This window comes from Kogia breviceps, chromosome 17 (assembly GCF_026419965.1).
Source record: "Kogia breviceps isolate mKogBre1 chromosome 17, mKogBre1 haplotype 1, whole genome shotgun sequence".
Taxonomy (NCBI): domain Eukaryota; kingdom Metazoa; phylum Chordata; class Mammalia; order Artiodactyla; family Physeteridae; genus Kogia; species Kogia breviceps.
The window spans coordinates 73,822,722-73,838,622 of NC_081326.1; the positions used below are offsets into that span (position 1 = coordinate 73,822,722).

The window sequence follows — 15,901 nt, forward strand, 5'->3', positions numbered from 1 at the left end:
TGGCTCTGCCACAGGCAAGGGCTTTGTGACCCGGCAGGCGACTGCTTCCCCTGGGCTGCCACTCTGGGAAATGAGGGCGTGGACAGAAGGTCCTTGGGCCTTCCCACTTCTGAATCTAATAATCCTGAGTATCGCCTGGGCGAGTGGGGTCACCCCAGGGGACACAGGAAGCTCCTAGGAAGCCCCACATTCCTCCCATGCAAACCAGGATGCAGACACTAATCACTGTCTTTCTAGACAGCCGGGCTTTGTGAGGCTCAGGCAAAGCAGAACTTTGTAACACGATGGAGAAACGCAAGCTTCGGGGGTCTGTTGTTTGTTTTTCGTCTTCTTTGGAGGCCCCGGATGAAGGGCTTGGCTCTGGCTCAGCACTTCTTGTGTCCCCCAGCCTCACGGGGATGGGGGTAGGGGGATAGGAGCCTCTTTTTTTTTTTTTTTCAACACTTTTAAAAATTGAAGTATAGTCCATGTACAATATTGTGTTAGTTTCAGGTGTATAGCAAAGTGATTCGGTTATGCCTATAGATGTATATATCTATATTCATTTAAAAAATTCTCTTCCATTATAGATTATTACAAGATATCAAATAGAGTTCCCTGTGCTATAAGTAGGTCCTTGTTGTTTATCTATTTTATGGACAGTAGTGGGCATCTGTTACCTCAGTTCCTCATCTGTAAAACGGGGGCAGCATTTTACACCCAGCCATGTAGCGACAGGCGCCCTCCCTGAGATCGGGTCCAGCTGTGTGCCATGGACGCAGTGCGCGGGCTCTGGGCTGGGTGCTGTGATACAGACCAGACCAGCTCAGGTCCCTGACCCCTCCCCGATGTCCCCCGCTGACAGTGACTCCTCCCAGGAGGCCCTCAGACAGGTGGGCAAACCCTCCTGTCACTTCTCCCCCCCACACACCGGGCCTTCTCTGCTACAATAACTTCCCGTCCACTCACTGTCCCAGCCGCCTCTTCTGGCTGGGCTCCAGGGCATCCAACGCCCCCCAGGATGTGGTCCAACGTCCTCACAGAGCCAGACAACGCAGCAGGGCACTAACCTGTCCACTGTCCCCAAACCCTGTATGCGCTCAACAGAGACACACCCTCAGCACGTTCAATGACTGACACAAGATGTGTGTTGAAGCAACCTGAATGTCCATCAGCAGAGGAATGGATAAAGACTCTATGGGGCACATAGAGACGATGGAGTATTACTCGGCCATAAAAAGGGACAAAATAGCGCCATTTGCAGAGACGTGGATAGACCTAGAGACTGTCATACAGAGTGAAGTCAGAAAGAGAAAAACGACCATCATATAATATCACTTATATGTGGAATCTAGAAAAATGGTACAGATGAACTAATTTGCAAAGCAGAAATAGAGACACAGGTGTAAAGAACAGACTTAAGGATACCAAGAGGGGAAGGAGGGGGTATGCGATGAATTGGGAGATTGGGATTGACATACACACACTGCTGTGTATAAAATAGGTAACTAATGAGAAGCTACTTTATAGCACAGGGAACTCTACTCAATGCTCTGTGGTGACCTAAATGGGAAGGAAATCTAAAAAAGAGGGGATATATGTATACGTACAGCTGATTCACTTTGCTGCACAGCAGAAACTAACACAACATTGCAAAGCAACTATACTCCAATAAAAATTTTAAAAAAAAAGAAAAAGGTGTGTGTTTACTCTCACGCACATACTCACACTCACATGCACACTCCCCAGCTGCACGACTGATTATGACACACACCAGCTGGGGGACAGCTGACACCTCCCCTGTGATGAGCCGCACTCTCTCACACACAGGCGCTAGCCCACCCCGAGCCCCCCCCCCCCACACACACACACGGACGCGCACACAGACGGCTCTGTCTTCAGCCTGGCACAGCCTCCAGCCCCACCTGCCCTCTGGGCCCGACAGCTGCTGTCCCCACTCCAGAGCAGCAGCATCCAGAGGAGATGGGCCACGACGCTCCCTCGCAGGCTGCCCATGGCTCTCTCGTGCTTGGGAACAAGCGTTTCTGGGCCAGGAAGAGACGCCGTTAGGGTCTACTGGAACATGTCCTGTGTGGAGAAAGACACGCCTTTAGAGGAGGGCCCTTGAGCTGAGAAGCTGCGGGAAGTAACTTCTGGGCCTCACGTGGGAGGAATTCCCCAGACCCAGCCTCCCCCCTCTCTTCACTGCTCAGACGCCACTCTTCACACAGCCAAAGGTGTGACTTTCTAAGAGCAAAGTCCAGTGTCACCTCCCAGTCACTGATTCATCCATCCCTCCCCCCACATCCATCCATTAGCAAATTTGTGTTAAGGACCTGCCAGGCCCCAGGTTATTGGCTCCCTAAGGCTATGGCCTGTTACAGTAACATCATTATTCTGATCATATTTTCTACTTTTAGACATTAATAGGCTGTTTTATTTGTTTAACATGTCACAAGAAGACATCTTTGTACCTAAGTCTTTGCCCCTATTTAATTATTTTCTTACAGTAGGTTTGTGGGAAAATACTTAGGGTGTCCTATGGGTTTTGAAAGGACCCTGATATGAATCGTCAACCTTCTTTACAAAAAGGTTGCGCCATTTCCGCTGCCTCAAGCAGTGTGGGAGTGTGTGGGGATGCCCCTCTCACCACATACCTGGCAGCACAGAAGTGGCATCATTCTTTTGATCTTTGCTAACTCAGTTGGACAGACACCGCTTCTTGTTTTCTATGCATTTCTTTGATCCATGTGGTCTATTAGCTAAATTATTTCCCCTCCTGTATATTTTATTTTCATGTGGATGGCCATTTCAAAAAGTGTGTCATTGCTCACTCCGAGATGCAGGAAAAGGAAACAGCTTATAGATCTGACCATTGATTGATTCATTCACAAAGATTTACCGGTGGCCCTCATGTGCCAGGTTCTGAGGGCAGGCAGATGAATGACACCAAACCCTCCCTCACTGACACCTGGGAGACAGGTAAGACACAGGCCAGGGCAAAGTAAGATAAAATGACACCGGTAGAGGGAAATGGGGAGGGTTATGGGAGCATGGGGACAGTAGGGGGATTGCCGTGTGACCATTTCAAGAGAAGGTCAGATGACATATTTCTATATATAGAAAACCCTAAAAATTACAAAAGCTATTAGAACCAATCAACGAATTCAGCAAAGCTGCAGCATGAAAAATCAACATTTAAAAATCCATCCATTGCAGGGCCTCCCTGGTGGCGCAGTGGTTGAGAATCTGCCTGCCAATGCAGGGGACACGGGTTCGAGCCCTGGTCTCGGAGGATCCCGTGTGCCGTGGAGCAACTGGGCCCCTGAGCCACCACTACTGAGCCTGCGCGTCTGGAGCCTGTGCTCCGGAACAAGAGAAGCCGCGACAGTGAGAGGCCCGCGCACCGCGATGAGGAGTGGCCCCCGCTCTCCACAACTAGAGAAAGCCCTCGCACAGAAACGAAGACCCAGCACAGCCATAAATAAATAAATAAATAAATAAAAATGAAGCCCAAATACCTAGATTGGAAATCCCAAATTCTTAAAAAAAAAAAAAAAAAAAAAAATCCATTGCATTTCCATCCACTAGCAGTGAACAATCCACAGAGAAATTAAGAAGAGTAATTCTACTTACAATAGCATCAAAAAATAGCATACAATACTTAGGAATAAATGCAACCAAGGAGGTGCAAGACTTGTCTGCTGAAAACTGCAAATCACTGCTGAAAGAAATTAAAGAAGACCTAAATACATGGAAAGACATCTTCTGTTATTGCTTAATGGTTACAGGGTTTCTGTCTGGGGTGACGAAAATGTTCTGGAAACAGTGCTGATGGTCACACAACATCTGAATGGAATTAATGCCACTGAATCACACACTTAAAATGGTAAGTTTTATGTTATTTACTTTTCACCACAATAAACCCAGTAAAAGACGTCTGTATCCTAATCTCTGTGAATATGTTATGTTACATGGCAAGGAAGAATTGAAGTTACAGGTGGAATTCAGATTACTCATTACTTGACCTTAAAATACGGAGGTTAACTTGGAGGGTCTGGGCGGTCTCCGTGTAATCACAAGGGTCCTCACCAATGGAAGAGTCTGATGAGAGTCGAACCAGAGTGACGGCAACCCAAGGAAGACTTGATTGGCCATCGTTGGCTTTGAAGATGAAGGAAGGCACCACAAGCTAAGGGATGCAGGTGACCTCTAGAAGCTGGACAAGGCAAGGCAAGGGATTCTCCCCTGTGGACTTCTAAGGGAACAACCCTGCCAACCCCTTGACTTTAGCCCAGTGAGACCCATTTCGGAATTCAATTCAATTGAGAACTTTACGATAATAAATCTGTGTTGTTCTAAGCCACTAAGTTTGGGGTGGTTTGTCATAGCATCCACAGAATACTCAATGGCGATGAGAGATGAGGGAAGCGGAGGACCCAGTGGGTGCCAGGGGCGTGGTGAGTGGTCCCTCCTGGCAATCTCACACCCACCCCCCTTCTCTTCGCCTGCCGCCTACACATGTATGTTCAGGCCCCTTTCTCTGGACCAAATTATGTCCCCCAAATTCATATGTTGAAACCCTATCCCTCAGTGTGATGGCAATTGGTGGTGGGGCCTTTGGGAGGTGATCAGGTTTAGATGAGGTCATGAGAGTGTGGCCCCGTAATGGGATTAGTGCCCTTGTAAGAAGAAGAGGGACTTCCCTGGTGGTCCAGTGGTTAAGACTCCGCGCTCCCAATGCAGGGGGCCCGGGTTCGATCCCTGGTCAGGGAACTAGATCCCACACGCGTGTCGCACGAAAGAGCCCGCATACCACAACTAAAGAGTTGGTGCAGCCAGATAAATAAATAAATATTTTTTTAAAAAAAGAAGGAGAAGAGATGACAGAAGCAGCTTCCGTCGGTTGGTTCTAGTGTTGATGGGGGCAGAGCTGGCCGGGTGGTCAGGAGGGTGGAGCCTCAAACCAGAGCGCCTGGTGGTACAAATCCCGGTCATTCCCCAGCTCTGCGATCTCAGAGAGACACCTAATCTCTCTCTGCCTTAGCGTCCTCACTTGAGGAGTGGAGAGAATAAGAAAACCTACCGTAGCGGGTTGTCGCAAGGGGGTCATTGTAGAGATTAAATAATATCAATAAAACTGCAAGTAAAGCCTTCGCCCAACCTTAAGGCCACATCACTGACGTGAGCCAGAGCTGGTACTCCAACCCATACCTGCTTCCTCAGCCCACCCGCCGTCCAGGGGTGCCTGGTACCTGGGGTAAAACCCAGCGTCACTGGAGGGCCTCCACACTGTAGACGCCACACATCCCATCTCTATAACAACCCCACGGAGCGGGCACCGCCATCTCCCCTTCACAGGCCGGCCAGCTGGGGCTGAGAAGCGGGGAGGTGCCCCGAGCACACCCTACTGGTGAAGGCAGAGCTGCGTGTGAAAGCAGATCCACGGGACTCAGAAATATTCTTAATTGGAAGCTCCTGCCCCCGAGAAAAAGCGGGTGTGGGCTCCTGCTTCATCGGAAGCTCCCCTAGGGCCAGTCTGTGCCGACCACCGTCCCAGTGAGTATCTGCAGAGCTGAAAATCCACAGTCCTGATGTCAGGTTCTCTAGAGAAAAGGCTGGGGAAACACGTGTGTGCCGTGAGCCAGGCAACTTTTAGCAACGTCCTCTCTGCAAGTCAGTACCGTTGGCGCCACCCTCCCGAAAATGAACCTGGGATCAGGGAGCACAGACAACACTCCGCTAGGCACCCAGGCCAGCAAAGATGGAGCTGGAGCTGCCTTCAGGCCTGAATGACGCCAAAGTTCACGCTCTCTCTAGCACTAACCTTTAACACATATCGCATGCTTACGAAGCTCCAGGAGCTATTCCCAGGGCTTTAAACATAATAACTCATTTAATCTGAAAGACAGGTATCATGAGACCCATTTTACAGGGTAAGAAACTGAGGCACAAAGGGCTTAGTTAACTGCTCGTGACCTCACACCTAGTAGCCGGGGTCCAGCCCCCGGTAATCACAGGCCCACACTTGTAATCAAACAACAACATGGCTTCTTGGGAATCTGGCTGGAGCAACACTTATTTCTTAAGCACAGAAACAACGTGGGAAACAAGCAAAGGATACAGTCAGAAACCAAGCCATGCATCCCCCAGAGGAAAGAGAATGGCCTTCTTCACCCGTTGGTGTGATGGATTCCATTAAGTGATTTTCAAACTTTGAACCAGCCTTGCCTACCTGGATCCCTCCTACTTGGCCGTGGCCTAGAATTCTTTGTATACATTGTCTTATTTGATTCGCTAATATTTTATTGAGGGTTTTTGCATTTTTGTTCACGAGAGATATTGACCAGTCATTTTCTTTTCTCGGAATGCCTTTGTTTGATTTGGGATTGGGGTAATGCCGGCATCAGAGAATGAGATAGGAAATGTTCTCTGTGTTTCTACCTTCTGGAAGATATTGTAGAGAAGAGAATAACTGGAGTGTTCATAACAAAATGCCCACTGAGGAGGCAGGCCTGGTACGGAATTCTTCCCGTTAGCCACAGAAATGAGCACCCCATCCCCACAAGATGCGGAGGCTCTCTACTCCATAGGGGATGCCACGAGGGTTACATGAAATCACTTCTACGAAGCGTGCCGTGCAGGTGCTGGCCCAGAGCAGGTGCACAGCAAGTGTGAGATCGGCGTCAGTCAGCTTCCCCACCCACTCCAAACCACCTTAGGCTGCAGTCCCCACAAGCATGGGTACCGTGGTTCCATTTCCCTCTCACCAGCTCTTTCCAGGGTCTGGCTGCCAAGCTGGCACGGAGCAGGCCACACCCTGTCCCTGGAGGCAGGGCTCTACCATTAGTCTCCAAAAGTCCAGCAATTAATTTACTGAGCTGAGTTCCTTCCACAAGCCGGCCCATCGCCATAGTAACCTGCCTTCCCTATTCAGGGACTCAGAGGTAGGGGAGAAAAGACAACACGAAGCAGAGAGCAATTTAGAGGGAGGAAATGAGATCTGGCAACATTGCGAGCGCCGCCTGGGCAGAGTGCGAGCTCTGTCTGCTTCTGAGGGTCTGGCCGCTGCCCACTGGGGGGGGGGGGGGGTACTGCGTGGACTGAGGCACCGCTGCTGTGTTGCTGAGGCGACGGCGATGCTGTGGGCAGGAATCTGGTGGCGACATAGAAGCCTGGTGTGCTGTGTCCCGGCCGCTGAGCTGGGTCCTTCTGCGCCTCTGCTGTGCTGTGTCTGTGAGGGGAACTGCACTGGCTGGTCAAGAGGGGTAGAGTCAGCTGGCTAGCTTCTGCCTCCATGGAAAGCTCTCGAGCCCAGCTGCCTGGGTTCAAACCCCTGCCCCGCGTGACCTGGAACAAGCCCCTGCGGTCACCGCACGCAGTGAGCGCCTTCCGTCCCCGGCTCCTGCACAGACCCTGACTGCTCCCGGGCGGCTAGCACCACGATGAAGCTTCTGTGTCAGAGCCCGAGTGTTCAAAGTCCAGTTCTGCCTGTGACTCGCTGTGTAAACCGGGGAAGTCACTTAACCTCTCTGGACCTCAGCCCTTTCACGTACGAGTGGGGACAACATCTACGTCACTGGCTGTTGGGAGAATTAAACACGTTACTACATGTAAAAAAGCCTAGAACACCATCTGATCACAGCGGGTCTTAAGGCATACTATTTTTGTGATTTTCCAATCCTTTGTTTCCTCACCTATAAAATGGGCACAATAGTCCCTACTTCACAGATCTGTGGGAGAGGTTACGTGAGGCAATGGGGGTGATAATCCTTTATAAAGTAAAATGTTGACCATTACTGCCATTATCAACATCAAGGGGAGAACTGTCAGTTTGAGCTACTCAGACCACGGCCTTCATTGTTTTCTTCCCTAATTCAATCATGCCCTGAATGCATGTCAAGTACTTACTAAGTGCCAGGCACACGGACTAGGACACTTTGTCCAAGGAGCTTGAGACCTAATGGTGGAGACAGACAAGCAAGTAGATGCTTACATTTCTATGTGGTCAGTGTTCTGATAGAGGGAAGGACTTGACTCAGGCCTGACAATCAGGGAAGGCTTCCTGGAGGAGGGAATGCCTGATCCAATCCGGGAAAGATGGGTGGAGAGGAGGCTGGGGGACAAGAGTTACCTTCACCAGGAGCAGCCTGCCTCCCTTCCAGTATCACTGTGGGATGAGCAAAAAATAAATTGTTTAGAGAAGGAGGTGAAAGGAAGGGTGAAAATTCAGGCTGGAGCAGAAGGCAGGAATTCATGTTAATACCGGCAGTTAAGGGACTTGCACAGTGACCCAGAAAAAGGGGTCAGATTTTGCCCCTGGGACCAGTGGATGTCCTCATGCATGGGAGTGGCCTATATACTGATGTGATTTCGAAAACCCTGTTGAGAAGGATGGATGAAGTAGAGGGACCAATGAGGAGGTCAGTGCAATATCCAAAGAGAGATGCTGACAACCTTTCCTAAGACAGTAGCAGGTCAAGTGGTCCAGCTGCAGACTCCAAGGTACCAGGTTACTGGCAGGAAGTGGAGGGACAGAAGGGAGGAGAGAGTCTGGAAGGAAGCCCAGATTTCCAGTTTGAGCATCTGGGAGCCAGTCACTGAGTGGGGTGGAGATGGTAAGCTCGGGCAGGTCATCGTGAGGGAGTCTGAGACACCTGGAAGAGAGCCAGGTGGAGAAGTCAAAGACAGACAGACATCTGAGGCTAGAGCTCGGAAGAAACTTGGGGCTGCAGAGCCCCCTGGAAAAGTGAAGAGGGCGTGGAGGACAGAGCCCTGAGGGGAGCAGTGTGCAGCCGGAGTCGGGGCAGGGAGAGAAGTCAAGCGTCCGCCTTCCCGTATTGGGGTCAGCTGCACTTTCAATTGCGACCACTTAGTCATAAAAGTGCACATGCTATAGTACTTCTGTGCCTTCGGTTTCTTCCCCTGATCCAAGGTTTTCCTGTGATTTTTACGGTGGAGAATACTCTGAGGTATACTTTTAGCTAAAAATGAACAAACAAAACCTTCAGGAGATTAAAAAGATAAGCCACGGGCTTCCCTGGTGGCGCAGTGGTTGAGAGTCCGCCTGCCGATGCAGGGGACGTGGGTTCGTGCCCCGGTCCGGGAAGATCTCATGTGCCGCGGAGCGGCTGGGCCCGTGAGCCATGGCCCCTGGGCCTGCGTGTCCGGAGCCTGTGCTCCACGGCAGCGGGAGAGGCCACAGCAGTGAGAGGCCCGCGTACCACAAAAAACAAACAGAAAAAGATAAGCCATAGAGCAGGAGAAAACATTTGCAAAAGATACATCTGATAAAGAACTGGTGTTATCCAAATATTTTGGTGTTATCCAAAATACACCATAAACTCTGAAAACTCAACAATAAGAAAACAAAGAACCTGATTTTTAAAATGGGCCTATCATCTCAACAGACATCTGGCCAAAGAAGATACACAGATGGAAAATAAGCATATGAAAAGATGCTCCATATCACCTGTCATCAGGGAAATGCAAATTAAAACAGAAACGAGGGCTTCCCTGGTGGCGCAGTGGTTGAGAATCCGCCTGCCGATGCAGGAGACGCGGGTTCGTGCCCTGGTCCGGGAAGATCCCACATGCCGCGGAGCAACTAAGCCCGTGAGCCATGGCCGCTGGGCCTGCGTGTCCGGAGCCTGTGCTCCGCAACGGGAGAGGCCACAACAGTGAGAGGCCCGCATACCGCAAAAAAAAAAAAAAAAAAAAAAACCAGCAACGAGATACCACGACACCCCTATTAGAATGGCCAAAATCCAGAACACTGACACCACCAAATGCAGGTGAGGATGTGGACAACCAGGAACCCTCATTCGCTGCTGGTGGGAGCGCAGGATGGTGCAGCCACTTTGGAAGACAGTTTGGTGCTTTCTTACAAAACTAAACATATTCTTACCATATGACCCAGCAGTCACGCTCCTTGGTATTTCTCTAAAGGAGTGGAAAACTTACGTCCATACAAAAAAACCTGCACGTGGTTGTTTATAGTGCCTTTATGCATAACTGCCAAAACTTAGAAGCAACCAAGATAGTCTTCAGGAGGTGAATCAAGAAACTGTGGAATGGAATACACATTCCATTGTATGTATGTACGTATTCCATACAATGGAATACCATTCAGTGCTGAAAAGAAATGAGCTGTCAAACCATGAAAAGACACGGAGGAGCCTTCAATGCATATTATTAAGTGAAAGAAGCCAATCTGAAAAGGCTACATGCAGTATGGTTCCAACTATATGACATTCTGGAAAAGGCCAAACTATGGAGACAAGAAAAAGACCCGCAGCTTCCGGGAGTGTGAGGGGAGGGAGGGGTGAACAGGAAGAGCACAGAGGATTTTTAGGGCAGTGAAAATACATGTCCAGACCCACAGAATGGCAGCTGATCCAGTAGGCTGTGCGATAACAGATATGGTGAACATACAAGGGCACAGATGATATAAATGGTAGCCAGAGCCATGCTGTGGTTTCATTTGAATTGTTTTCTCTCTTCATAGCAAGCTGACAAAATGGTTATTACAACTGAGAATCTCAAGTTCAGGAAGGTTAAGAAACATGTCCCAAATCATACATCCAGGAAGTTATAGAACTGGAATTTAGTCCTAGGCCACTATCATCCTAAATCCTGTGTCCTTTTAACTTAACCACAGAGGAACTGGTCTCTGTCCTCTGTAGAATGGAAGAAATGTTGGGGTGTCTCGCAGAAGAGGAGGGAAGCAAAGAGCTCGGGCCTTTAGGAGCCTTTGGCCCCAATAACCAGCAAGAACGTCCATCCAGTCCTCATGTCCTCTCCATTCAGACGTCACGGATTTAAATGGAATCAACTTAAGCCCCACGCTGCCAAAACGCAGGATTAACTTGATTGAAGGAGATGGAAATAGAGTGAGAAATGTGTTTTCCTAACCTCCTTCTGCATGCTACGGAATTCAAAAATATTTCCTATCAGTTCTTTTTTTCCCTTAGAAGACGCCAGATGCCAGTCGTGTTTCTCTGCCAGTTGCTAAAAACTGTGAATGAAACTCAAGCCCTATCTCCTCTTGAAACAAAGGAGATTTCTTAAACTGGCCCCCAGAAGGACTTGAAAGGCACATCGTCCTCCTGCAGCCATTGCCGGCTCCTTCACCCTTCCCCACAGCCCGATTAACTAATCCGACCATCGAGTCCCAGACTAGACAGCAGGCGTTGTTTTAATCACTGGGTGTGGTGACATCTCTGCCTCCTTGGAGCTGACTTTCTAGGGAGGGAAGAGAGAAAGTAAACCAAGAAACGAACAAATACCCACATGGTTTCCGAGAGTAATAACTGATTTGAACACAACAGGGTTGTGGGATAGGAGGGGACGTGGTGGGCGGGACAGTTTCTACACTTTGTAAAAGGAAAGTCTCTGCTGAGTTGAGGGCATCTGAACTGAGATCTGACTAATGAGATGGAGCCGGCCACTCAGAAGGATGGGTGGGGTGAGAAGGACAAGGCCTCTATCACGTCTCGGATCTCTGCAACCGACAGCCTTGGGAGTAGCCTCCAGACCTCAGGCTGGCCCCTGACCTCAGCACCTGCATGTCCTCATAAGAACCAAATGACGCTCCCGACACACCAATGTGATCTTGAGACTCGCGGATGCAGTGGCCCTCACCGCCTGTGACGGAGCCCAGAGTCCTTAACACAGACCTTCAGGCACTGGCTTATACCCACCCCTCCGGCCTCACCTCTGTCACCTGCTTGCATGTCTGCCTGGCCCTCTGTGAACAGGGGAGAAGACAATGGGAGGGCTGCCAGTGCCGGGGCAGGGGAGGGGCAGCCCGCACCGCCAGGACGCCGCGCCGTGTGGCGAGGATGAGGGAGTTTCCCATGAGTCAAAGGGACATCACAGAAGGAAGCTGGCTTTGGGTTATTGGGCTGGCACCCAACCAAGAGAGCTGCTTCCACAACAAGGAGACTCCAGCGGGTACGCAGCTATAGAGGGCACTACCGCCGGGGCAGAAGCGGAAGGGGCAGGGGAGAGATCTCCCAGGGTGGGGGGCTCCAAGCCGAGGAGGCTCCATTAGAGAACCGCCACTTGGGTACCCGCAACACAGTGAAGCGTGGGTGGCACGGACAGCCAGGAAAGGGAGCCCCTGCAACCACTGAAGTAGGGTCTGCTGCCGCCCAACCTCCCCCTTCATCTTCACCCCGACCCTCCAGAGACAGAGGAAGAAGGAGAGAAAGAGCCCACCGGCCCCTCCGCCACCCAGGTCCCTCAGGACAAGGCTTAGCATCAGCGGTGACGGGAGGGCAGAGAGCTTTAATGTGAATACAGGATGAAACTCTGACATTGGAACAGGCTGCACTAGCCCTTGCAGCACCTGAAAGTGAACAAAAAGTTATGTGATTTGGTCAAGATTGGTTAAGGGACAAGACAAGGGGTGGTGACCTAACCGGCCTGGAAGCATGGATGGGGAAACATAAAACCGTTTCACGCTCCTGAGCTGTTGAGTGTCAGATGTCCGGGTGGTCACCTGAGCGTTATTGCTATTGATCACCCCCTGCCTGTGACCGTCAGGCCTGACGGGGGGGGAATAAGAAACATGTTCCCTACCGCTAATCCACTCAAGGCCGGTGGCCCTCCCAGTCAGAACGGATGTGCGCATGAATCCAATGAAGATTCACCAAACATCAGCCACACAGCAGGTGCAGAATCAGGATATTTATCGTCTCAGCCACAAGGAATCCCCATGATGGCCTGATGTGCTCAGAGTTACTGGTCCCTTTCACGGACTGGAAACCCGAGGCCAGGGCATCGCTCAAGGCCACGCAGTTATAAAGTGGCGGAGGCTGATTTGCAGCAACGTGGATGGACCTAGAGATGATCACGCTAAGTGAAGTCAGCAGGACAGAGAAAGACAAATATCATATGATACCGTTTATATGTGGAATCTAAAAACATGACGCAAACGGACCTAGTTACAAAACAGAAACAGACTCACAGACTTAGAAAACAAACTTATGGTTACCAAAGGGGAAGGGTGGGGGGGAGGGATAGACTGGGAGGTTGGTATTAACATATACACATCCTACCACATATAAGATAGATAATCAACAAGTTATATACATAACTGAATCACTTCGCCGTACACCTGAAACTAACACAACACTGTAAATCAACTGTACTTCAAGTTAAAAAAAAAAAAAAAAAATCCAAATAAATAAATAAATAAATAAAATGGCAGAGGCTGGATTCACTTTCTGGGCCACCCAACTCCTGGGGTTGCTGGCTGCCTCCTAAAGGGAAGCAGGGCGTAAGCGGAGACAGGAGTCTAGGACAGACTGTGGGCCCTTGAATGTCAATGGCCTGAGTTCTGTGCTTCAAGTGACCTGCAGCAAAACACTTCTCAATTTTGAATCACATGTGAGCTCCACAAAGGTGGAGACTAATGAGCTTCACGTGGAGTTGGGAGCAAAGGGCCATATAACCTGGGCCCGTGTGGATCCCAGAAATGGAGACCCTGTCCGTGTGGTCCCCTCTGAGTCCCCGCACCCCAGCGAGAGTCTCCTGCCTGGTACCACTGTCGCCGACGCCTTCCAAGACTCCCTTCTCCAGGCAGAAGAATCCGTGTCTTGTTTTGGTGAGAAGGTCTCTCCTACCCTTTAGTCAATGTGGTTCACGTGAGGGGACCCCATGGGCCGGTGAGTGGGGTGGTGGGTGGTAGGAGACCAGACCAGGCCACCTCGGACTCCACATCCCTACTAGATACTGGAATTTGACAAGGGACAAGCATATCATCCAAGCTGGGCCTATTAGGGCCATCCCTGGGGACTCTGCTGGAGTGTCGGGGAAGACAGATGCATTTCTGGCGAGCTGCTAAGTTTGGAGACGCGGAAGGCCGTTTGTCGTGACACGGGGGGATCCTGATGGAGAAGGCCACCCATCGCGGGGAACGAGACAAGCTCTGTCGCTCGAGCACCTTAGCCCAGTGCTGCCCAAAGTCCAGAAAGCACCCAGAGCTTTTGTGTTGGGGATAGATATTTCCCCAGCCCCATTTTCTAAACCTAAGCCAATCTGACCTGGGATTCTTTCACGTGCAAACCACGGGCAGGCCTTGTACTGTACAAGGCCCAGCAGATACAGCTCCATCTCTGGAGCTCACCCAGCCTCTCCCACGTGGCCCCTGGTTCCTTACTCTCCTTCCTTGTTCTATATCTTGTCTCCTCTTCCTCTCCTTTCTTCTTTGATTGACAACTCAGCTTAGACTGGCTATCCCAGAATCACCCTGCCCACCCTCCCCTTCTAAGGGCTGACTTCCAAGAGCCATCCAGGTACCCCACGCCTGCACCCTTCCTGGGCACAGACAGGGGGGCCCCCCTCCCTTTAGACAGCCCCACCACCAACACCAGAAAACGCTCATTGCCCTGCATTGTTCTATGAGTCTAGGCAGACATCTGAGAGCTGTCATAACCCCATTCAGAGTTCTTTCATTTTTCAGTATTGAATTCTTCCTGATTTTGTTCTTCTTTCTTTTCTCCCCTCTCCCCGACCCCAAATAGACAGCCTCAGTTCATTTCACAAGAGACGGTCTCAGATTACAGGGTCCTGAGGACACAGAAAGATATTTCTGTTTAACATATTTTGAGGAGCGTCTCGTCCGATGAAGCAATGCATATAAATAGTGCCAGAGCACCCACACGGATTTGGGAGGTGCCGACCCAGAAAGGCTCCCCTTTTTCTGGGGGAGGATAATCAAGAGCCATAAGCAGCGCCTCCCCGGTGAGATTTGAGACAGGACAGTAGATTGGAGCGCCGTGGGCCAGATGGGCTGTCGTTTGGCTCCCGTCTTCAGCACTGTGTGATCTCAGCTACTGTCTCTGAGCCTCAGCGCCTCGTCTGTAACAAGGGGCTTAACCCAGCCTCACCAGCTGGTTGCAAGGATTAGGGTCCCTCCCACAGAGGCTGGCTGTTAATGGCAGCCATAAAAAGATTTAAACCTTTTAAAAAGGTACAAGCACTCAATTAAAGGAAGCTATCGCTACGAGAGAATCCTTTTTGGCATTTATTTCGTACTGACAGTACTTTCTTCTAAGAAATCTCAGATCCTACCAGGCCCCCGACCCTCTGCAGGCAGGAGCAGGCGCGGAGGTCAGGGATGCGTGGGGAGGGACCGGGAACGGAGGCCCTGCAGGATGAGTTTTCCTCCCAGGAAACGATTCACAAATGTGCCCGGCACAGTGGGACAAGAGACCCAGGGCTCCAGCTCCCTGCCCAGGGGAGGCCTAAGCCTTTGGCATCACTGTCCCTCTCCAAGGTGGAGAGGAAGTTCCGGGAATTTCTCCCATCAAGGGGGGCCCCCTGTGGGAGGGACCTCTGCTCACAGCGTCTGTGGTTTGCTGTGTCAAGGAAAGTCAGGTTATCTAAACCCCATCTGAGTATTTACTGGTGAGAGAATTCCACGGGAGGAACAGAAGAAAAGCCTCTTGAAAGGTTCTGTCTGAGGAAAGAATCACTGCAACCCCATCCTCTCTCCTTTGCACCTGAAGAACCACCCAGACACGGCTGATCAACACTAGCTGACACCCTCATGCCTTTATCCAGCCAGGGACTTGCTCTCTCGCTCGCTGCTTCGTGAATCGGCTCCTTGGCCTGCCCCTCCAGGCAGCCGCCGCGCGTCTCCGCACCCACGCCCTCCCTCCCTGACTCAGCACCCACCCACTCACCTACACAGATGCTCACTCACGTGCAGGCACGGCACCCCTCCCCACTCCCACCCAGGTCTACGCCGGGGCTGCGGGGATGGGGGTAAACAAGGCAGAGTTTCTGCCTTCAGAACGCTACAGGGTAGCTGGACAGCCCCCAGGAGGAACAAGGCGCTCAAACGTAGCGTGGGGAATTCTCTGCTTTCCTGCAAGACTCAGCATTACCCCCTTCAGGAAGCCCAGCCTCA

The 15,901-nt window shown here is 50.8% G+C and overlaps 1 protein-coding gene across 2 annotated transcripts in view; it reads right to left on the bottom strand.

The window, feature by feature from the left end:
- The window catches only part of COL22A1 (collagen type XXII alpha 1 chain), a 247,900-nt gene that overhangs the window by 225,111 nt on the left and 6,888 nt on the right, over positions 1–15,901 (bottom strand). For both annotated transcript variants that reach the window (XR_010837384.1, XM_067017097.1), the window contains exon 2: positions 1,905–2,067. Coding sequence is in view for 1 of the 2 variants with exons in the window: in XM_067017097.1 (XP_066873198.1) it covers positions 1,905–1,995 (91 nt within the window). In the remaining variant the exon portion in view is untranslated. The remainder of the gene's footprint in view (positions 1–1,904; positions 2,068–15,901) is intronic.